At 35.3% G+C, this 24,042-nt stretch overlaps 1 protein-coding gene across 15 annotated transcripts in view; it reads left to right on the top strand.

Annotated features, from left to right (window-relative positions):
- The window catches only part of TFEC (transcription factor EC), a 686,635-nt gene that overhangs the window by 576,429 nt on the left and 86,164 nt on the right, over positions 1-24,042 (top strand). For 9 of the 15 annotated variants that reach the window (XR_014246924.1, XR_014246925.1, XR_014246926.1 and 6 more), the window contains exons 1-2: positions 9,891-11,946; positions 23,491-23,742. Coding sequence is in view for 9 of the 15 variants with exons in the window: in XM_082400109.1 (XP_082256235.1) it covers positions 11,737-11,946; positions 23,491-23,742 (462 nt within the window). In the remaining 6 variants the exon portion in view is untranslated. Of the gene's footprint in view, positions 1-9,890; positions 11,947-16,906; positions 16,929-23,490; positions 23,743-24,042 lie in introns of those variants that run through there. The other 6 variants (XM_082400103.1, XM_082400101.1, XM_082400100.1 and 3 more) reach the window with 2 other exon arrangements.

Genomic DNA, 24,042 nt, shown 5'->3' with positions numbered 1-24,042 from the left:
TCACTAGACATACCAGATTCTTCATGGAGGAAAATTTAATTAACTCCTTATAGTAAAAAATATTGGATTAAGCAATGGAGTGATAGCAGATCCAGAGAAGCGATGTTTACAAATAGCAGATTGCAAATTTTATACTATTTGGCAAAAAACCCCAAAACAAATGTATAGTGCAAAATATAGTTCTTGCTCAGGTTTTACTGATTATATTTACTAAGATTAGGAAGAAGAGTCAGTGAGGCATAGAGCAGAGGATGTATGAGGAAAACAGTAAGAATCGCAAGTGTTTTCAAAAACATAACCTATGAAGGGAGAGCTTAACAGTAGTCTTATAGAAAAATGAGTATCAATAAACTAACATACAAAAATATCCCTTATTTTCTAGAGTTGTGAATTACCAGCCTGTTCAGGAATCTGTAGGTCAGGGTATAAGTGTTTGGAGATACACCAAAATTGGTCAGACATTATTTTGCTTGTGAGAACTTAGTTGATGATAATTTTGTGATTCCATTAAATTGTAGCTATTGGAGCATGGATGTCTTGGTCAATTACTCATCAGCAAAAAAGAATGGTATGGGAATGTATTACAGGTAGTTTATGTTAAACATTAGGAAAATTGGGGGAATCTGTATTATTGAAAAGTGAGATAGTAAGATAGGTTGTGGAATTTCCTCAGGTGACAGTTTTAAGAACAGATTGGTTAAGGACAGAAAACCTTAGGTTCTAATTTTGTAATTGTTCTCAGAATACAGCAGGAGGTTGAGCCTAATGATCTTAAAGCCCATTCGGTTGCTGTTTTACTTTTTATCACTTCACATTTGAAAGAACATGTGAAATTCAAAAATAGAACTAAAAAAGGCAATTGAAGGGAATGAGGCTAGGAAAGAGATTGAGGTTTAATACGAATTCCCATATCCCCTTACGTTTATTTCCAAGAGTTACCATGGAAGAGTATTTCCAAATCATTTCTTGCCTTTCCTGAAACACTCCTCCTCGGCCTGTGTACTGGAACAGATTGTGATTCACTTTCTAGCTTCTTCCACTGGGCCAGAGAATCCTTCTATCCCTCCCTTTGTTCCTTTCTTTATTCCTTCTATTGTGAACATGTTTCCAATACAAAAGTTCATATGCACATGAACAATTAAGTTCTGAAAGATATTTAGCTTCCTTGGGTGTATTTCCATCCAGAAAAGCATTTGAGCCAGGGTTATCTGTTCAATCAGACATTTCACTGTATCCCTTTTTTTCCTCCATTGGTGAAAACTCATTCTATCAGACATCTTTCCACACCCCCCAAAAATCTAGACCAGTACCTATTTGCCTTGAAAATCTCTCTATAGACAGGTAATGCTGTCAGTTAGTGTCTGCAGGGAATTCCTCAGCAGCTAGGATGTTTACATTCTCTGCTCCCTTTGATCCTGTGCAAATTCAAATAGATTTGAACCTACTGAACTATTGACGTCCGTAACAGAAGTTTTGTCAGTAGCATTTTTACCATCAGACTCTAAGGTTTGGTAAACTTTTAGGCTTCTCTTTAATTAGTCTTAGGCTAAGAGGCATCTCTCAAATGTTTCTCTCCATTTAGTCAATCACTTTTCCTCTTCTATAGATTATGATTGTCCTACACATATGTAAGGCACTTTTCACATGATGGATGATTTGCTCTTTCCATCAGAGCAGAGATGTGAAAAGCATGGCACATTCAGGGGTCTTTGATTATAGCTTGGAATCATTGTGGGGAATAACATAAAGAAGAGCTGGAGAGTTAAGGTGGGGGCAGACCATAAGAGCTATGCTTTTAAGGGTTGTACAGATTTAACAAGAGTAGCTTATTCTGATTGTGTTTTAGCAGGATATCTCTGGCCATTTGGAACACAGATTGGTGGGATGAAAGACCAGAGTCATAAGTTTTAGATTTTGTTTATAGAGTGCTCCTGTATCTGCTTTAATACAGCAAGGACAATTATGTGTCTCTGGATAATACTTTGCAAAGTGGTTGTACCTCTGGCAACAACAGAAGGCAAGTTCTTTACTAAAAATATTGTAGAACCTACTTCATAAGAAAATCAAGGTGGTGGACTGTGTCATTTTCCACTGTAAAAATAACCACTTAAGCTGAACATGGATTAGCTCCCAAACCAGTGGGCCAAGGAAATATTTGCAAGTGATTCAGTGATTTCTTTGTGGTTGCTTTGTTTAGTGCTGATAGAACACACTGTAAAATAGGAAGTCAGAAGTTCAGCATTTTTAGCTTGCTACTAACTTGCCATGTGACTTTAAATAAGTCTGTGTGTGTGTATGTGCGAGTGTTAGCTGAATATTTTATGTTGAATTAATACCTAGTGTGGAGAGTGAATGAAGGGCTGGGGCTGGGCCTGAGTGTGAAGGAAGAGGGGTCTGGTTGTGTTAAAGTCTCCTATGCTTGAAGAGTAGTTCTGAATTTGCTCCTAGGATATCAAATTTAGATTGGTCATGGGAGCTCTAAGATTGGAAATAAAGGTCACAACCCAAAGGGAGGACTTCTCTGCTTCTCCCTATGGGATCCCTGATCTCCCATTTCTGACAGCTTTCTAGAGCATAGAACATAACCAGGGGCTACTGTCTCATATATTCTCTCCTAAGAAAATAGCCTTGGAGGACTCTGCCTTAGGACAGAGCTCTCAGAGCAAAATGAAGTAGAGGATGAAGCAACTCTTCGCATAATTTGCCTTTTCTTCATAGGTCACATCTACTTTTCCATATTTTCTAAAAATACATTGCCAGTTCATTCTCATTTCTATCTGTTTCAATAGGAAACACTGGTGTACTAAGTAGTATCTAAATTCATTTAGATTCAGCCCCACTGAACACACCCAGTGAAATATGTAACGCAACCTTTAACCAGTTGCTTAAGATGTGTTTGTCTAAAGACAAAACAAGCAGCAACAATGACAAAATAGCAAGCAAAAATATCCTATAATATGCTAGGAGAAGGAAAGAATTTATAAAATAAATGCATAAGCTGAAATATTAAGTCCTCTATTGAGGGATAAAAGAGAGACAGTGAATGTTAATTACTTCTGCTTGAGTAGCAGTCATCTTAGAAGGAGTTTTAACCAGTATCAAAATCAGATATCGTACATGAAATAGTCTTTTCTCTTCCACAGTTGATAATAGTTAACATCCATTGGGCTCTCATCATGTACTAAAGACTTTATCACCTCATTTGAGCCTGACATGCCCTTGAGGCAAGTCCGCTATTGCCATTGTTGAGAAAAGTGAGGCTTTTGAAGGATAGGTAACTTTTCCAAGGTGACCAGTGGGTAAGTGATGGAGCAGTGACCTGGATCTAGGTCTGTAAGGGTCTTAGACCTAAGTAAACTCTGTAGTCTTTTCTGGGGAACTTTTAAACTTAAACTGTATCTTTGTTGTTCTACTTTATTCATTTTGAACAAGATCCCATCTTTATAGCAGAGAAGGGGAAACAGTTCAAGGGAGAAGGGTTGGGGGAAATCAAAAATCACAGCTCTGCTAAAAGTGGTTCCTAGGCTTATACATGGATAACGAGGTCTTTGACTACATTAAATTTGCAAAAATGGCAGTTGCAGAGGTAACAAGGGACCATAATAGATGGCTCTATTTCATAAAAGAAAGGGGCAAAGTGAAGAGACTCATTAATGTTGAAGCAGTAGATGGATAACCAGTGACAAATATCAAGCAGATTTGCTTCAGTTTGGTCAGAGAAAGGTCATTGATTATTTTTGGTTAAACTGGTTCACAGAGGCCAGGTCTCCACTAAAAAAGGGAATTAATTGCTTCCATTTCCCACTAATTGCCTCAACATTTCCCTTTGCTTTGTCATTGGAGATTTGGTTAGAGAGGCAAAAAGTCAAAAGTCAGAGTTTGATGGAATCTACATAAAAAGGGAATCTGAGGAGACCAAATTATGGCATTTGGTGTAATAACGATAATGATATTTAGCATTTTTCCCTGGGAGTGCTGTGGATTTTTAGAGACCTTTTCAATCTTTAATCAGACCATAGGGCACATTTAAGAGAGTTCACTGCTTTTATTTCCATCTAGAGGATAAGGCATCACAGAGATATGAACTGACCTAGGGCAAATCTCCTGAGATGTTAATCCTCTATGTTGGATTACACCCTCTATGTTGAGTTTTAGCTGGAAGGCTGGGCACTTCCCAGAGGTATCATTCATTCATACTCCTTCAGAGTCTAGACTTTTTGCACATTACTTTCTGAGATTACTACCTCTATCAATGGCAGAAAAATCACCCAAGAAATTGGCATGATATAGTTTTGATGTCACAAGAATTGCTTAGTTTTCAGGCTATTAATTGATTCTTGAGCCATCTTCAATTAATGAGATATTCTACCTGTATTTTCTTAATTAACCAGTCTTTGAAATCCTTTATAGCTCTAAATCCTTTGGAATCTGTGAGTTTTGTCGTCCAGACATTTTGTACTTTTTTGGAACCCAAAGTGGCAGTGTAGAGAGTGGGAAGAACATGGGATCTGGATATGCCAGGTCAGTGTTCAATATTCCTGGTTCCTCTGATTTACTAGTAATACCTTTGGAGGCCCAATAGACAAATGTTGCTCTTTAGGAAGTCCCAAACCTGCAATTTCAGCTACTCTTCTTTGCTGGAAGAACCAGAAATATGTTATTATTAATTAGATATTTATTACATTATAGGTTCTTAGAAACATGGTGTATTAGAATGAGCATAGGTTTTAAAACAAGGCGCTTAGGTTTCAAAACCAGCTCTGTCATAACCAGCTGTTTGATCCCAGACAGGTCATGTAATTTGATTGAAACTCATGTGTAAACTCATTTCTTCATGTGTAAACCTGGTATACCTCATTGGGTTTCATGATTTTTTTTTTTTTTTTAAAAGACATTTTGGAAAGGAGTATTTTTTTTTTTTTTTTTTTTTTTTTTTTTTTTTTATTTATGGCTGTGTTGGGTCTTCGCTTCTGTGCGAGGGCTTTCTCCAGCTGCGGCAAGCGGGGGCCACTCTTCATCGCGGTGCGCGGGCCTCTCACCATTGCGGCCTCTCCTGCTGTGGAGCACAGGCTCCAGACGCGCAGGCTCAGTAATTGTGGCCCACGGGCCTAGCCATTCTACGGCACATGGGATCCTCCCAGACCAGGGCTCGAACCCGCGTCCCTTGCACCAGCAGGCAGACTCTCAACCACTGCACCACGAGGGAAGCCCCCATGATTATTAAGTAAGAAAGTAAAGGTAAAGCACCCAGCTCAATGTCCACATATACTTATTAGCCATGTACCTATTAACATCGTTATTAGAAATGATAAAGATATTAAATGGTAAAACTATTAATTGGGGCATGACTTAAAACATAAAACCCTAGTAAAAAAGAAGTCTAGTACTTTATAAAAATCCTTCCTTTGAATAAGATACTCTCACAGTTATGGTGAACTTGAGCTGGACCATCTTCTGGTCAGATGCCTCTCTACAGCAAGTCCTCCTTACCTTCCCCAACTGAAAGTGCTTTACTCACATTAAGTCATGTAGTAATCAGAACAATTCTGGAAATTAAGTAGTATTATTGCACCCAGTGAACAGGTAAGAGTGTTTACATATGGGGAGGGAAATATCTGGCCCAAAGTCATACAACTTGTCCATGAGGAACCCAGCTTTGAAGCCAGGTGGGCTGATTCCAAACCCTGTAATCCTAACTGCTCCTCTAACACTGCTTTGGAAACATCAGACTGCAGTTCAAGGTTGTCATTTGTGCAAGCTGAGAAATTAAATAGCCCTCACCCTCATTTTTAAATTAAGGGGATTCTTAAAGCTTATCTTTTGTCTGACAGAAATGGCTCTTCGCACCAAGAATCAAAAACCATTGTTAACAGTGATATCTATGTCACCAAACACTTCCTTGGATTCTTTCTAAGTGTTTTTATTTAATTTCAAAAGGTACAACCAGCCCTTGTCAGAACACATCTCAGTCCTCTAACCAAGAAATGTTAGGAGCTGGGCATATGGTTTCTTCCTGCTCCCATGGTGCTTTTCCCTTGTCTGCCCCTGCCCTTGCCTCCCTCTGGAGCTCTCAGCAGGCCCCATGAGCCTTTTCTCCCCAGTGCTGAAGCTGAGGTCCAGCTCTGAGGGGAGCCCTAATTGTCAAACTAGTTGCTCATAACTTTTTTGACTTGTTTCTCTTAAACAATGTAACTTAATAAAACTCTTTCAAATATGTAAACAGGGCACACCTACTAACACAGGAAGAGCTAAGACCGTGTACACATGGGAAAGCTAGTTTGACTGTTCTGATTAACTTGACTGCTCAAGTCAGTCAAAAAGTAATCACCAGTTAAGCAAACCATTTTGACAGATTTTTGGCCCACTGTGACTGCTTATTTGACTGGCTTGCCTGTCAGCTTGAAGTGGTCAGATTGACTGGAGACAGTCTAACTGGAAAATTTAACTTTGGAGTACGTGTATACCAGAATCTACTTTAAATAACTTTATTTGAAATCTGTACATATTTTCCTGGGACCAGTGAGAGAAGTTTGAAAGTGACACATTGCAGCATTTGACTTTCTAGAGTGAGATAGATGTCTTGCCACTTGCTAGCGCTGGCAATATATTTATAGGCTACAAAACAATCACATTTCCCCCCATGCACATATAGAGTTCAATAAAATTGAAACTCTACCTTAACTTGGCCAGGTCCTAATGTAAGGCATTACATTCTCTTACTCTTCTGAAGGGTTTGTGATAGACGTATGACAGCGAATGACTTCTCAGATATCAAGTTACCAATTCAGTCATTAGTGACTTGGGGTAAGACAAGGTTGACCTTGCCACTAAGAGTAGTCCTTCTAAGAAGAATTTATGAGAGAAAGAAAAACAAAACAAAACCTTTGATGAGAGGCAAAAGAATCTGGTTGACATTATTATTTGAGCTGCTTTTTCAAAGCAAGCCCCTTTATATCTATCTATCTATCTATCTATCTATCTATCTATCTATCATCTATCTGTCTATCTATCTATCTATCTATCATCTGTCTATCTATCTACCTATCTATCTATCCTTATGTTCCTTTAGGAAGTTTACTTTGAAATGAGCTCCAGCTTTGGGCAAGACATAAACAACACTATAAGGATGGAAATAATGATTTATTCTCACATTATAGTGTTGGATTTTATGGGGAGAACATAATGAGGTTATTGTCTGCTGTAAGCACATTTTTATAAGGTCTGGTTTACGCTGGTTGAACATCCTAATACATTTATGTTGAGATTTTGAAATATCCTGTTACTGTTTGAAAGATGTTCATGTGCTGCTCTTCAACACTCCTAAAATTCTAACTTTTCCCATGGAAATGTTTTGTAAATGTTCAGGACTTAGATGCTATCTCATGTACTTCTATTAAAGTTCAGTGGTAAGGCTAGATAGAAGTTAAAGCCAGAGTGTTAGTAATGACTAAAATAATGATACTTTTCTTAAAATAGCTTGCTTAATAGTCATATTTTCTCTTGTGTTAGAGTCACTTGATGTATAATTCTATTTTTTAAATTTTGTGATTAATAGAGGGAAAGGAAGCTTACTTTAACTTTGCTTTCAAAGTTTATGCTTTCTAGTCATTTTACGATTAAGTGGTTTTAGCAGTAAAGCCCTTTGACCTGAGTAAAAGAGAGAAATAAATTAAATCTCACAGTTTGAAGAATGCTATAGAGAGTCCACTGGGGTATATATTTAAATTGTATATGTTCTCTACATTATAGAATCATTGTTAATAATGTTTCAATGATCATCTTGATGCTTCAAACCTTTTACACATCTAGGACTATTTCCTTAAGCTATGCAAATGTACAAATTTACTTCCCCAGCAGCAACTCACATGGATGCCTATTGCATTGTTCCTTCCTCAGCCCTAGGTATTATCATTTAAAAATATTTGTTAATTTGAAAGGAAAACATCTTCATTTTAATAATCAATTCTGATGAGGAACAAAGACTCAGTAGTGAGACCAGTGAGGCTTTGAACTCAGGCTTTTCTTCAGAGCTCCTCAACCTATCCTTTATCTCCACTTTCTCATGAAAGTGCAGAGAAAGGCTGCTCACCTCACGGCTTGCTGAGAGGATTATATGAGACATGGTGGGTAGCACTCCGTGCTCTGTGCCTGACACAAAGCAAACTTTCTATACTTATCAGCAATGTATGCCATTATTATCATTATGATTATTAACATACTTTTTCACTTTCAAGAGAACACCAGCATAGACATGAGCAGACTTCGATTGATTTTAACTCTGCGTGCTGCTTTATTAACATGCTTAACATGAGCCTTAATTAGCTTATCAAAAAAATGGGTCAAATAAGGGATCATAATCATAAGGGATCAAATGAAAAATGAAGTTGAATAGGTAGGTGGGGGACAACCTATCCATAGGCCATGATAAGGAAACTGAACTTTATTCTAGATGAAATGGGAAGCAACTGAAAGATTTTTAATCAGGAGAGAGGTTAATCCATTTTATGATTTTAAAAGTCCATTCTGAAGGGTGTATGAAGAATGGTTGAAGAGAGCAAAGGAGGGGGCTGGGAGATGAGTAATGAGGAATTCACAGTAAGGGATGATGGTGGCTTGTACTAGAGCTCTGGTAGTTGGAGATAGAGATGACTATTTGAGGTCCATTTGTGAGTTCGAATGGATGGGGTGGATTATATATGAGGGTAAAGGAAAATAAAGGACAAAAGGAAGACTGCGCTGTTTCTGAGTTGAGAAATTGGATGAATAATTATGCCATTAACTGATTTGGAGAAGAATGAAGAGAAACAGGCTTTGGGGAGGATTATCACGAGTGGTTGGACATGCAAATTTTAAATTTTGAGATATTTGTGAGATATCTATCTATTTATCTAATATACATAAACCTCGGCCTCCCAGAGAGAAACTTTGGGATTATGTTTTGTTAGTGTGTAACTGGTATTTATAACTGAGGGAATAGACGATATCATCCACATACATGAGAAAGAGGAGAAGGTGTCTAGTGCTGAGTCCTGTGTCATCTCCAATTCACTTCTCAAGTTACTGCATTCCCGTTTCCATTTCATAGAGAGTTCTGGAAGAGAATTGCAAATTTGGGTATCATTAGCATATTGGTGGTATTTAAAGCCAGGGGAACAGATGAGACCCTCTTTGGGGAGAGTGTGGAGAGAGAGGAGAAGTGCCTAGTGCTGAGCCCCAAGGTCTCCTCATTTACAATTTGCAATGTCCCTCCTGTCCCTACAGGCTGACTTCTATTCTCACTATGTCCCTGAGATCATTCTCCTGAGGGTCACCAGTGACCCAGTTATTTCCCAATCTGCCAGCAATATCTCCTGCTCTTTCTATTCCCTCATCCTTGTGCTATTTGACTCTGTTAACCACTTTTTCCTTGAAATTCTATCCTACTTTGGCTTTGTTATATCATTCTGTCCTAATTTTCATTATACTTTCTTGAGATTTCTTTAGTCTTTCCTGCCCATTACATGTTGCTATTCCTCAGAGTTCTTTACCTGGATTCTGTCTTTTTACTTCTAATTCTTTGTCCTGTGTGATTTTAACTAAAACCCTGATTCAGTGATTTGTTCTAAGCTGGCCACCATATCTGTTTCTCTAAATCCACGCATCTAGCTGTTTACTAGGCATCCCCATTGGATGTTTCACAGCCACTCTGATTTCATTATGTCCAATACTGAAGTTATCATCTTTCCTTCTAATCTTTTGCCTCCACTTTTATTCTTTATTTTGATAAATGCCATCTTCTCCACCACTTCATCATATGTGAATCTTCCCCTTCACCACATGTATAAATCAATCAGAAATCCTGTATGTATTTTACAATTTTTATCCTCTATATTATGGGTAATATTTAACCTATCTTTTTAATATCAAATACTATTGCCTTAGCTTGGGCCCTCTATTCTTCTCTCCTGGAATATTACTAAAAACTCCTAATTGTTCTCTTTGTGCCCTGGTCTTTCAATAATTCAGTTTCCATATTGTTGCCTAAGGGATATTTCTGAAATACTAATTGATCATATTACTATCCCGCTAAAAGTCTTATATGGCACATCAGGGCTATAAGCACAAACCTTATGGTTGTATATATTCCTCTTTATGAGCTGGCTTCTGCCTAGTTTTCTATTTTCATTTGTTCTCACCTACACTTTATTCAGATCATACAGAGGAAGAAAGAAGGGAAGAAAGGAAGGGAGGAAGGGGGTAAGAAAGAAATAACATTTTGTCTTTATAACTTCTGCTTTTGGAGCATTTTAATAACATTGAGAGCTTAATTAAAGACATTAGATTTGGGGAACTGAACTCCGTAAGATTTTCCTCAAATGACTTCAGCTATGATGAGGAAATCCCATAGCACCAGAATTTCCAGGCAGGGTGTTTCCTAGAAGCCATCATCAAGATTCTTAATGCTACAAGAATGAGGAACTCAGAATTTAAAGGGAGTACCTATTAGTTTCCTATTGCTGCTGTAACAAAATTACCACAAACTTAGTGATTTAAAACAATACACATTTATTATCTTACAATTCTAGAGGATAGACATCTGAAATCATTTAAACAGAGCTAAAATCAAAGTGTCACCAGGGTTTAGTTTGTTTCTGGAGGTTCTAAGGGAAAATCTGTTTCCTTGCCTTTTCTAGCTTCTAGAGGCTGCCCACATTCTTTGGCTTAATTCTCATCACTGTGTCATCTGCTTCCATAGTCATATCTCTCTCCTTTGTCTAATTCTGACACTCCTGTCTCTCTTTTATAAGGACCCTCCCTTGAGATTACATTGGACCCATCCAGATAATCCAGGATAATTTCCCCATCTCAAGATCCTTAATTTAATCACACCTACAGAGTTCCTTTTATAGTGTAAGGTCAGATATCCACATGTTCTGGGGATTAAGATGTGGACATCTTTGGTGAAGGAGGCATTATTTGACCTACCACAGAATAATTGAAAATAAATGGAAAAAGTTTAAAAAGGCTAAAACAAATATGTTCAAATATATTTTTGTTTTCAATGAAAAAGTTTTATTTTACTTAGTTTGTCTGCTCAGATTAGTGTGGAAAATAGAATCCTGTATCCTCATATATGAAGTTTCAGTAAAAATATTTTCCATATATTCCAAAGCTATAATATTAACTAGCACTCTGATTTTTCTTTATTTCTCAAAAGTAATCGACACAAAAGAAAGCTCTTACAAAGAACTTCTTTATTATTTCAATTCTTACCAACTTTTTATATGCAGTTATTCATTTCTTAAATTTATCCCCGAGAGCAGGAAGTTTAAAGATACTGAATAGAATAGCCATGATATTTATTTAGAATAAGCCAAGCTAAAATTAGTATTATCTTCTGCTGTTTCCACCTGCTGCCTTCCCATCCACCCTTGTGAAAAGGAGTAAAAGGTTTTTGGGAAAGGTAACAGTAAAATGATATAAGGGAAATAAAATTTCTCCTGGGTAAGGAGGCTAATACTCTTCAGAATAGTGTATATTTAATACATAGATCTAGAGACTAAAGTGGAAAAAGCATCTTAAAGAAAGGAAACACTTATCTAGGGTTCATATTTTCTGATGGTAGATTTCAATTATAGCATTACCCAACTTGTATGGAAAACCCAGGTCTTGCACCATAAGGTGGTTACAAGATAGATGAAGTGAAACACAAAATAAGACAAAATCAAAAGTGAATCAAGCCAAACCCAACTAATAATGGGGAAGCAACTCCAAAGGTTTTTCCACTACAGAGTAGAGTCAACTGATTCATATTTGTATGCAGATGTGGGACATATTTTTTTCTGTTTGCAGGGGCTGGAGTTTTACTATCCTTGTGTGCTGATAATAAATAACTTGCAACTGAAAGAATGCCCTCCTTGTACTCAAAAGACAAGAGGTCAAATTCACTTTTCTGCCTGTGTGATTGTAAGTGAGTCTGATAACCTGTTTGAGCTTCAGTTTTTTCATCTATAAAATGAGGATAAAAGTCTTTACTTAAATCGTTGGAGTGTTTGATTCAACTTGTGACTGTGGCTACTATTATCTTGCATTCTGGGGCTTTCAACTAGTCCCTGAGGTCCTGTGATCAATCTTCTCAACAAACTGATGTTTCATGGCTATATACTTTCCATAACCATAAAAAAATTAAAACAGAAGTATATTTTTTTGATTCTAAAGGAACATTATTCTTCAGGGATAAGTGGAAAGTAAAACTACAACTTTGTAACTGAAGGCCTTTCGTACATGAAGGCACAATTACTTGAGCAGTTTGATTTATGTAAATAATGTAGTAACAGGTGCCTTTAAAACATAGAGAACCAAAAATAATTATATGTACTAGTTAGGTAAAACAAAGACAAGATAAATTTTACTTTTTTTTTTCTCCAGAAATACTAGTAATATCTGCGAAAATTGAGTGATAAAATGTACTTATGAAACAAAGCCATTTTCTGCCGTTTGCCAATCAAAATGAATAATTTTAAAGTCTCATTTTCAATTAGGTTATTTTAATATTTAACTACCTAAAATTCCCCAATCATATTTTTTAGAAAATGGTTACACTAGAATACTGCAGTTCTAATGATGACATTTTATTATGATAAAAATGACTTCATTAATTGATGACCATATATCAACTCATAAAATAGATAAGGGATATAAAAAGTTTTCAAGCCTAAGATAATATAAACCAATTTGAATTGTTAGATTTTCTTTTTTTAGGAATAAACATTTATGATCCTTTTATTCTTACAAAATACATAAATTTATTTGTTATAAATTCACCTGCATTAAGTGGCCTATGAATTTCTTTTATAAGGTCTGCATAAGTCGGCAATATATTGATGTTATCCCAAATCTTACCATTAAGATATACTAAAAATTAAAAATGTAATGTATTTGCAGCATAATGATACAAGAGATGACAAGTATTATAGGGAAGTTTGGATTTTTGTCACAGATATTCCTATTTATGGCTTTGGATCTATTTTAGAACATGTAAAAATTTTTTTTAAAAACACATTGATGACTTTCCAAGATACTTGAAATATGACCTTTTGAAGAAGTCATTCTTGTTTCTCCTTTATTCTCCACATCCTTGAAAGAACATTCACAACTTCATAATGAAAATGATATCAAAAAGTCACTATATGGAGGATGAAAAATAGTACATTTAAGCATTACATGAGAGCTTTGTTTTAAGTTGAAAGTAACTGTGAAGTATAAAGCATCATTTAAACACAATTGTTGATTTCTGAAGCAAAATGTCTTTTGTTTTATAAAAGTCTTATTAATAAATATTAATGTTTAAGTCTTAATGCCATTAGATAAATATTTTTTAAAGAAGTTAAGACTTTTTACTGAATCTAGCTTAAATAATTAACTTGTATATTTCTACATTTACAGGAAACAATTTAATTGTATGAGAAGCTTCTAAAAAGAATATAAGCTGTAGTATTAACTTACTTAAATACAGCCATAAGCACTAAACATAAATATGTCTAATAATATCAAAATATAATGTTACAACTGGACAATTCTTTCTTATTAAAGGAAGAATACATCTTTCATTCATTCAATTGGTTTGTTGAATTGGAAAGGACATTTCCTCATCTCATTATTTCTCCAAGAGAGAATATGCTCAATTTTAATTTTAATTTTAATTTTTGATACACTATAATCTCTGAAAACAAAATGCAGTTAAATATTGTACTGAAGTTTTAGAAAATAATTGTGGAGACCCAATTGAGTATTTATGTATGATATTGTAAGATTAAATAAGATAATATATGCAAAGTATATAGCATAGTCCTTTCTATAGGCTGTTCACTCAACAAACAAGAAAAGGTACAAAATCTATTATTTAAAAACCTAGGGCTAGATGTGTTTCAAAATTATCAATACTTTAAATTTTGAAAGGTAATATGGTACATATTCCTTGATACCCTGCAGAGTCCAAGACAGCATCCCATAATCAAACGCATTAATATACCTGCAGCAGTACATATGAATACTGTAAGGAGGATAAAGAAAGACTTTAAATAACCTTACTTCATTTCAGGTTTGATTTTACCACCAACTGAGTTTGTGCCAAACATAAAAAACAAAAAGAAAACTCCTACTTTCAGAGCTTTTTGGATTTTGGAATTGCAGTTAAGAGATGGAGGACTAATAGAATTGTAATGCAATTGGACTAGGAAAATAGGGCTGTATTTACATCAAAAGGTTGAATGCATAATTTTAGAAATAGGGCAAACTAACTATTTAATTAATGAGGATTTACCTGACAATGTAACACACACAAACTTCAAATAAGCATTTTGCAAAATGTGAGAAAAAAATCAATGGAACCAAGGGGAAAAATAAAGTTTAGAATCGGAATAGATTTCCCTATGTGTAGTTAGAACATGGGAGTTAACCATCTTTGGCACTAGGTCCTCTCATCTTCTATTCTGTGCATCCTCCAACGATCATCTCAGTTATCACCTCAGTGTAGATGTTATGTAAATTTTATCCACAGTCCATACCTTACCTCTGAATTCCATACCCATAAATGCAGCTGCCTACTTCACATACCTTCTTGGACACTTTCAAAACATCACAAACTCAACGTGTTCAAAACTGAACTTAAAATTCTCTGTCCCCCTCAAAAAACCTAGTCTTCTCTGTGAAAGCCATCACTATCTATTTAGTCACTTAAGCCAGAAACCTCAGGTGTCATTTCTTAATCCATTTCTAAACATCTCTTGAATCCATCTACTCTTTCCATGTGACTATGCAACCCTTATCACGTGACCCTAGTTCAAGCAGCCCTTTTTTCTTTCCTAGACTCTCTCATTTTACCTCTCTAAAATTCATCCCACTGAATTGCTACTGCCCCCTTTCTTATGATAAAGAAAATAAGACATCTTTCTATACAGAAAAGATTGCATGAATTGGCCCTACTGGCCTCCCCAGCCTCATACCACACTCTGCTCTAGTCCTATCATCTCCTTTCAGTGCATTTTTTTTCATCTTGTTTCTTCCCACCAGGGTCTTCACATATGCTGCTTTATCTCCCTAAATGTTTTTTCTACTCTTCCTCTCTTTATTTCCTACTCATCCTCCAGATCCAGCCCTATCATCACTTCTTTAGGAAAGTTGTCCCTAACTTCTGTCTAGATAATCTTATTCTACAGGCTCATAGTCATGTGTATCTCTCCTGCCTATCACTTGTTTCACTTGAAAATTTACAGTCATTTGTGTGATTATTAGATTAAAATCTGTCTCTTCCACCTGTCCATAAACTGCATGGGGAGAGGGACCATGTTTCACTTTATTCATCATTTTTACCCACACAACTGGCTACTATATATAGGCACACACATATCTATTAAGTGAATGAATCAGTGAAATTAATAGCAGAAACTGTCATTTGAATGACTCGTTCCCATTTTATCTAGGTCTTTCTGCTTGATTTTGTGACACCTTTTACTTTCACAGGGTTTATCACATTGTGTTATAATTATATTTTAATTATCTATTTCTCCTAGTAGACTATGAACTCTTTGAAGACTGGGTTATGTCTATTTTGTTCATAATTATATCCCCAGAGCTTATCACAGTCACATAAAACCTGATGTGTAGTGGCACTCAAAAATATTTATAGAATTAATGAATACTAAGCCTGAGAATGCAATGCCAAATATATTTTAAAGTATTATGGCTTAAGTTATCTGCATTTTTCATATTAACTTATTTTGGTTATTGATGATATTTCCAGTTGACTTTAGTGTGTACATGGCTGCTGTGTAATTTTGAAGTCAATGGGAAGTGGTTAGTGTCTGCTGTGATTCTTAGTTGATATTTATGGCTCTAAATTTCTATATACACATACTCTTATAAAACAGATCAGACTAAATAAACCACAGTTATTTCTGGCATTAGTTCTAATTCTTTTAAAGATATAAAATGGTAATTTTCCTGAGATACTAACATAAACAAAGCAAACCAATGCAAGTATAAATGGAGATAGATGGAGTTGTAAGGGAAGCTTAGTCTTTACAGTAATAATATGAGTGCTCATGGAGTGCAAGCATTTTTACTGCTAGAACACTATTGAATTAGGAAAACTATGCTTAATAATATTCATGCCTCTTTAAAGTCTCTTAAGTGTGGATCTCTTCTAAAAACACACCATTGGAATTATCCAAATTCAAGTGATAGGGACTGAAGTAATATGTTACAATCACATTTTATATTATTATCCATTAAATAGCTTTGGATCATATAATGATCAGCTGAAATATGCTGACAGTTATTCAGAAACCTAAGTAAAACTTTTGATGAACCCGGCCCTACTTTGTTCAGTAGTTATTTCTCAATCAGACAAGCTCGACTGTATAATTTTAGGTTTAGTCAGGATGAGATTTATGGGTATATCATATCCAAAGACTGCTGTGAAGAAAGTAAGATTTGAAGAAACGAGTTATTAATCTTTGCTACAGAATATTAACAAACGTCATGTGGCTTTTATGAGTAGGTATCTAGGAGGTTGTAGATTCATAAGCCCCCCAAAATAGATTTCTTCTTATATACCTCAGCTACTAGGAACATAATTAATAGTTACCTATTACTCACTTGTGAAGTCCAAGCTTTTACTTCATTTATTAATTTCAACCTTAGTACAAAATTAACAAAATTAAATGAGGGTTGTCATGTTGTAGTGAATGGGATTGTCTGTCTTGCTTTTTGATGGGGTTGTGTGTATACACCTGCCTGTATGTGTGTGTGTGTGTGTGTGTGTTTAGTGGTAGTGCATGTATTTTTATTTACTATCACTAGATAGTAAATATGTATAGAATAAATATTTTTCTTGCTGAAAATATTTCTGTTTCTGTTTTTGCAGATAGTCTAAACACACTCATTAGGTAGGTGCCCATATTTGCCTGATTGATTTGTTTGGCTAGTCAAATTAATGGTGATAAAATGTCTTGTTATTCAGATGATTGCTTGTGTGATGTTTGCCACCACTTTTTAGTTTTGAATTTCAAAAGGCCAGTACCCAGGAGGTGTTTCGTCTCCTCCCAGGTTCTGTGCCCTCAGTTTAGATAAGTGATCTCCAGGTGGATGGTGACACATGGATCATAGACCTGCTTTCTGGAGAGGAATGACTTTCCCTTGGGACTGGCTTTAACAAAGAACAAACTCTCATTAAATGTTTGCTGAGTGAATGTTAAAAGAATTAGCTGAGGGCTTTTACAATTATCTTATGGTTTCTCTATAAAAAGGTAACTTTTTAAAGAGGCTATCATATATATGCATATATATGAATTATGTTTTAAAGTATTTATATGATTTGTAGCAATATTTAAGAAGATATGATACAAGTAGACAATATTATAGACAGAGAATCACAGGGTTGGTGAAATCCTTCAAAGTTGTTTTTTTTTGTTTTTGTTTTTTTGTACAACAACCCACCCAAGTGTTTCTAAAATTTCCTCATTCAAAATACTCTCCTTGTTGTTTATCTACTGGATAGGACAGAAACCCATATGAGAACTAAATCAAAAGACTACAGTGTGGAACAATGAAACGTAAATTGGGAGAATTAATTCATGTATTTAGGAGCATAATTTGAAAACCACTGTGTGAAAATAAGAATGCCTCCTTCTAGCCAGCACTGCTTGCCTGGCCTGCATTACTCCATAGCTCTTCTACCTAGCAGGAGATTTTAAATACAAATGCATATAGGGCCACATAACATTTTGTTAGCCTTAATTTCTAATTAAATATTTGCTGATTTACAGAGTTGAAACCTCCCAAGACTGATCTAAACTCTGGAATTAAAAAACAAAACAAACAAAAAAAACCTTCAGGTATCAGATACCCTAAATCATCTTCTGTTGTGTCAGAGAATGAGATCTGACTTTTTTCTACGGCATTGGGCTGCTGGCTCGTGGATTTCCATCAATGCTCTCAATAGTCAGGATTCCTGCATCTATTCTAGTCTAAAAATAGGAGTAGGGAAAAAAACCCTACAGTTACATAATTTTTTTTTAACATCTTTATTGGAGTATAATTGCTTTACAATGGTGTGTTTGTTTCTGGTGTATAACAAAGTGAATCAGCTATACATATATCCCTGTATCTCCTCTCTGTTGCGTCTCCCTCCCACCCTCCCTATCCCACCCCTCTAGGTGGACACAGAGCACGGAGCTGATCTCCCTGTGCTGTGCAGCTGCTTCCCACTAGCTATCTATTTTACATTTGGTAGTGTATATATGTCCATGCCACTCTCTCACTTCGTCCTAGCTTACCCTTCCCCCTCCCTGTGTCCTCAAGTCCATTCTCTATGTCTGCTTCTTTACTCCTGTCCTGACCCCAGGTTCTTCAGAACTTTTTTTTTTTTTAGATTCCATATATATGTGTTAGCATACGGTATTTGTTTTACTCTTTCTGACTTACTTCAATCTATATGAGTCCCTAGGTCCATCCACCTCACTACAAATAACTCAATTTTGTTCCTTTTTATGGCTGAGTAATATTCCATTGTATATATGTGCCACATCTTCTTTATCCATTCATCTGTTGATGGACACTTAGGTTGCTTCCATGTCCTGGCTATTGTAAATAGAGCTTCAATGAACATTGTGGTACATGACTCTTTTTGAATTAGATACATACATTCTGTATTTGTGATTGTGATTCCCCAGTGATTATATTTTCTACAACCAGAATACTTTTTTCTTCCTGACCAATTTCTTCCCATTAGCTTGTTGTACTTGCAGGAATTTACGTATTTCTAATTAAAAAAAAAAAATACTTCAATTGACCCATTAAGCACATTGCTCTGGTTCTCTTATTAATGAATGTAAGCATCTTTTTTAAAATTTATTTATTTTTGGCTGTGTTGCGTCTTCATTTCTGTGCGAAGGTTTTCTCTAGTTGTGGCAAGCGGGGGCCACTCTTCATTGCGGTGCGCGGGCCTCTCACTATCGTGGCCTCTCTTGTTGTGGAGCACAGGCTCCAGATGCGCAGGCTCAGTAATTGTGGCTCACAGGCCTAGTTGCTCCGTGGCATGTGGGATCTTCCCAGACCAGGGCTCGGACCCGTGTCCCCTGCATTGGCAGGCAGATTCTCAACTGCTGCACCACCAGGGAAGCCCCTAAGCATTTTTTATAGCTCATCAATAGATGCATTTCTAATTTTTTAAAATACCCACATCCCTTTATTAGAGTATGAGAACTTAACTACATTTGATACATATTTTAAAAAAATAATTGGATGTTTTAAGCTAAGTTTCATTTTTGTAACTCCAAATAATGGAACTTTTTGAATAAAAACAACATAATTTCTATCGAAAGCCTAGTTTGAGATAATTGATATTGGGTTAATGGTCTAACCAGGTGATCCTCTAGGTTAGTGTATTTAAATATGGAGTCTGAAGTATAAATTGGTTTGGAAAACATTGCTCTGCCTGCTCTAAGTCCTGTCTAAGGTATCTAAGGGTCAAGTCAGATCACTATAAAGTTATATGTTTGGGCTTTCACTTGAGCTGATTCATATTATGCTTTGGGCCCTTGATCAAGAATAAATGTAGTGGATGTTATGGTGCATGGCCAACGTTATCCCCTTTATGACTGAACCACTCTTGCCTCCACCTGATCCTGTTTCCCTCACCCTACTGCAGCGCCGATTCTGAGAGCACCCCCTAATAAACATCCTACAGGCAAGTTTCAGATTATGTTTCCCGGCTAACTCAATTTACGACAATAAATATTTATTTTTAAATATGGGCGTATAAAGAATTTCACTACCTATTTTGCAAGTTGGAATTTTGTTCAAGATATCATTCAAGTCTTCCATGAAAAAATCTAGTTTATAAATTCTCAGATATTATTCTGAAAAATATTTGTCTTTCCTCAGAGCTAGAATGATTTAATTACTTATTAAGAAATATATATTAGGTTGAACTATACAGAAGGGACAATTCGTAGATCAAAAATTGTCAAATATCTGCAATTTCACAAGGCTCCACCTAATATGTTTTAAACATTTTCCTTTTTCCTTGGCTGTCAGGATGCTCATGGGTAAATTTTGTACTCAATTGCAATATTAATCTTCAGCCTACATTTTCTGGTGTAAATACCTCTCACCACATTTACACCTAATATTTATTTATAATGTTTTGGAAAAGAGGGAGAATATAAGTAAATAAATTCTTTTAAATGAAATAAAACAGATCTCTGCACATAGACAAAACCTTGGACTTAAGCTGACCATCATTATTTTTAGTTTGCAATAACAGCATGCCAGAGAGATAATGCTGAGACATAATTCAGAGTTAGGAGATATGTTTTACTTATTACTCTCAATAGCAAAACTTCCCTACATCTGGGTGGTCTTAATTTCTTTGATAGTCCAAAGAACCAAATCACAATCTACAGCTGCTCTAGCCTTCTAGGTGAAGACTTTGGTATTCTGATTATGGTTTACCTGCTTACTCTAGTGGGTTCCCAAAGCTCTCTGCAGTCACCATAGTTATTCACACACTGTACTTTAATGATTCATTCATAAAATCACTCATTGAACACATGTGAACACATATTTTTATGTGCCTGCTGTGTGCCCCTCTCTGGGTTATGTATAGGAAGTATGGCAGTCCAGCAGCCAGCAAGATAAATGCAGCCCTTGCCCTTGGAGATCTCTTATTTTTCTTCCCTGACTAGACTACGAGTTCTTTGAAGGCAGATACTGTGGTTATCTCCCTTTTACCTTCAGTGCACGACTCAGTGCACACACACTTGACACTCAAGAATATTTCTTAAATAAATGAATAAATGAACAATGGCAACATATTGTTTCATTTACTTCATCTCACCAACTACCAAGACCTTCAGTGAAACCAATCCAATAGATAGTTTTATAGTTGTGTCTTCAGATCCCAGGCAATTTAAAAGTATTTTAAAATTGACTGCACATGGTTTAACTGATGTTTTACATTTAGTTGTCTCATTGTTCTGATATCAGTCCATACTTGGAAAAGACAGAGGTTTACTGGGGAGTAATTTAATTACATTCCATTTAATCTTCCCTGGCTCCACTGATCTTTCAGACTCTCATGCTTAGTTTATAGATGTTGTATACATAGGATCCAAGAGAGTCTTCACTTTTGCCTGCTAAACCCTTGTAATTCCCTATAAATAACCAATAATTTAGGCAGAATTAGAATTTCATATTTTTTATTGTGTCTCTGTATAGAGTGATCTAATGAGATGGTAGTTTTGCTTTGAGAAAGGAAAAGTATTCATGTGAATTCCTTTTCATGACTAATATTTGTGACTGTCTCCCAACTTCTTTTCTTCTTTCATTTTGATCTTTTACATTTGAGTTTTCCTTCTTTCTGTCCCCTATCCCAGGACCATCTCCTTCCAACACCTGATTTATAACCATTTTCTCTTTCAATTAGTTTTTAAAAACCACTGCTTCTTGTGGCATTTTAAATTCATTGTATACATTACTGAGCTTTTGCTTTGTATTCCAGTCATTTCAATCAGGAGCCAATATCTTGTAGTGTTTAGGAAGCCAGGCCCTGTATTCCAGTTCCATCCCTTACTAGCAGAGTGATAACAGCCACACCATTTAACCTCTCTAAGTCTCAGTGGCTTCAGTTATATGGTGCAATGCGGGTACTATTGATACCTATCTCCTAACGTTGTAACAAGGATTAAATGAAACAATGTGTGTAAAATGCTTAGCACAGTGCCTGATACCTGCTGCATATTATTATTTTTATCATCATCATCATTTTTGCTGTAGTTGATATTAATATTGCCCAAGTATATTGTAAATTCCTAGAGCCCTAGGATCACATTTATGACTTCCCTTGGACTCCTGATGTAACACAAAACGCAATAAGTACTCTAATGATGCTTTTAGCATCCATAGATGAAAAGTGAAAAATGAATTGTTAATGAATGTTGTAAATTCTGATCCAGCATACTTTTCTTAAAATAATATACAGTGTTCTTTAGCATTCAGTTACGTTGTGTGAAAGTCCTTCAGATTTGTGAATCTGAAAATGCTGTTTATAATGTATATTTTGTAAATGTATATGGATTAAGAAGGATTAATTTAAAACTGTAGGATAATCTAAATAGCTACCCCCAAAAAATTACCACAAGCATTTTAATGAAATGTTGTTTTACAACTTTAAAGCTCACAGCAATTTAATTAGTAATATGTGTAATCTTTATTACCAATCTTAATCTTTTTTATATGACTGAAAAATTATTTTATGGTAGTACAATTAAAATAATGCTAAAAATGTCAGCATAACAGAATTAAACTAAAGTAACTACTACAATATTGTACCCCAAACCAGCTAATTTAAATGCAAAATACGTTGTAAAGGCTATTTATCTGAGCTAATGTATGTTAAGGGATTTAAGGAGTAGTTTGTGTAGCTGAAATAAAAGGAAAAATAAGCACTGTACAGCAGTCTTTACTATTGTTTAACACGAGGGAAATATTAAATAGGTTTATATATAGGCCACTTGAGGAAAATGTATTAGAAGTCACATCGCAGCACAGTAAATATAAAGGGGACTGGCAGGCAATACTATTTTCAGAGGTTTTTAAAGGGAAAGCTTGAAATACTTAAAATTGTCCTTATACAAATAATGGTATATCATTAACTATGATAGCTAGACTGAAGATGCCCAGAATTTTATGTCTATGATTTGAAAAAGGGATTTCAATATACTGGATAGTTGCTTAGTTGGCACATGACACTGGTTAGATTTTTCTCTGAATACTTCTTTCTGTCAATTCATAATGATTCTACCAAAGTATTGTTATTATAAAGTGAGAATATGGAAGGGTTTAAAATTAAGATTTTTAAAAAATTAAAATAAACTCAGTATAGAAACTCTGGAAAATACAGAAAACTGAAAAAAATCACTTAGATTTTCACCACCCATAAAGTATCAGACAATATTTAGTATATATATTTCTAGTCTCTGCTCCCTCATGGAAAAATTTTTAAAATCTTTAATTAAAAATGGAGTGATTATAGCCAATGGAATATTTATATGTAATATAAAGGAATACAAGAGATATATGTTATATAAAAATCACTAATAATAGTAAATCAGCTGTGTTTTCCTTTTATTATTTTAGTCATTCTTTTTCAGACCCTCAAAAAGTTTTGCTGCTTTTATATTTATTCCAAGTTGGTTTCATTTGCATATTATTTTAAGAGCTATTCTTAAACACTTGGTTAGCATTTAAAACATTTTAGTAAGTTTAAATGACTTCTCAAAAACTATAGTCCATTAATATCTTATGTAAATTATGACAGAAGCATAGACAATAAATTAGAAAGAAACTAGATGTTATAGTGTTTATTGTCATAATCCAATTGTTGAAACTGGAACTCGTTTACCAGATGATGCTACACATTGCATTTGTTTGGTTTCTATTTGGTAGGTCCCAGCACACCTGGAAAGTTCTGCTAGAACTCAGCTACAGAAAGTTCAGAGACAGCAAGTAAAACCTTTCATGACCCTTGACCACCAGGTTGTCCACCAGACTCTTAAACGGTCACACCCTCCAACACCAAGCAGTGCACTTCTGGTACAGCATGGACACCCGTCTCCCGAGAGTGACACTGGGCTCACTGGAAATCCACTCACCAAGTTGCTAACTCTTGGGAAAGAAGATGACAATGTGGAATGGCATGTATGTCTAATGGCTGCTTATGAAAATATATAATCAGTTTCTTGGGAAAAAAAATACCTCAAGAAATTGAAGTCAAATTTTTATAGTAAACATTCCATATGCAAATTTATTTAACAAAAGGATGTCTTAATTTATTAATTTGTAATAATTAGTTATGCCCATAAGAATTGTTATGCATAAAATATAACAATTCATTTTTTAACACTCCTTTCAGTTTTGTATCAATGTGAGTCAAAGCAGGTTCTAATAGTAATTTATGTTAAGAAGATTTAGCTTTAATTGTAATGGTTTTCTGATAAC

Source organism: Balaenoptera borealis (genome assembly GCF_965194805.1).
Source record: "Balaenoptera borealis genome assembly, chromosome: 7".
NCBI classification, from domain to species: domain Eukaryota; kingdom Metazoa; phylum Chordata; class Mammalia; order Artiodactyla; family Balaenopteridae; genus Balaenoptera; species Balaenoptera borealis.
Note: the sequence above shows the minus strand (reverse complement) of the source record. Positions and strands in the feature narration are given on the sequence as shown.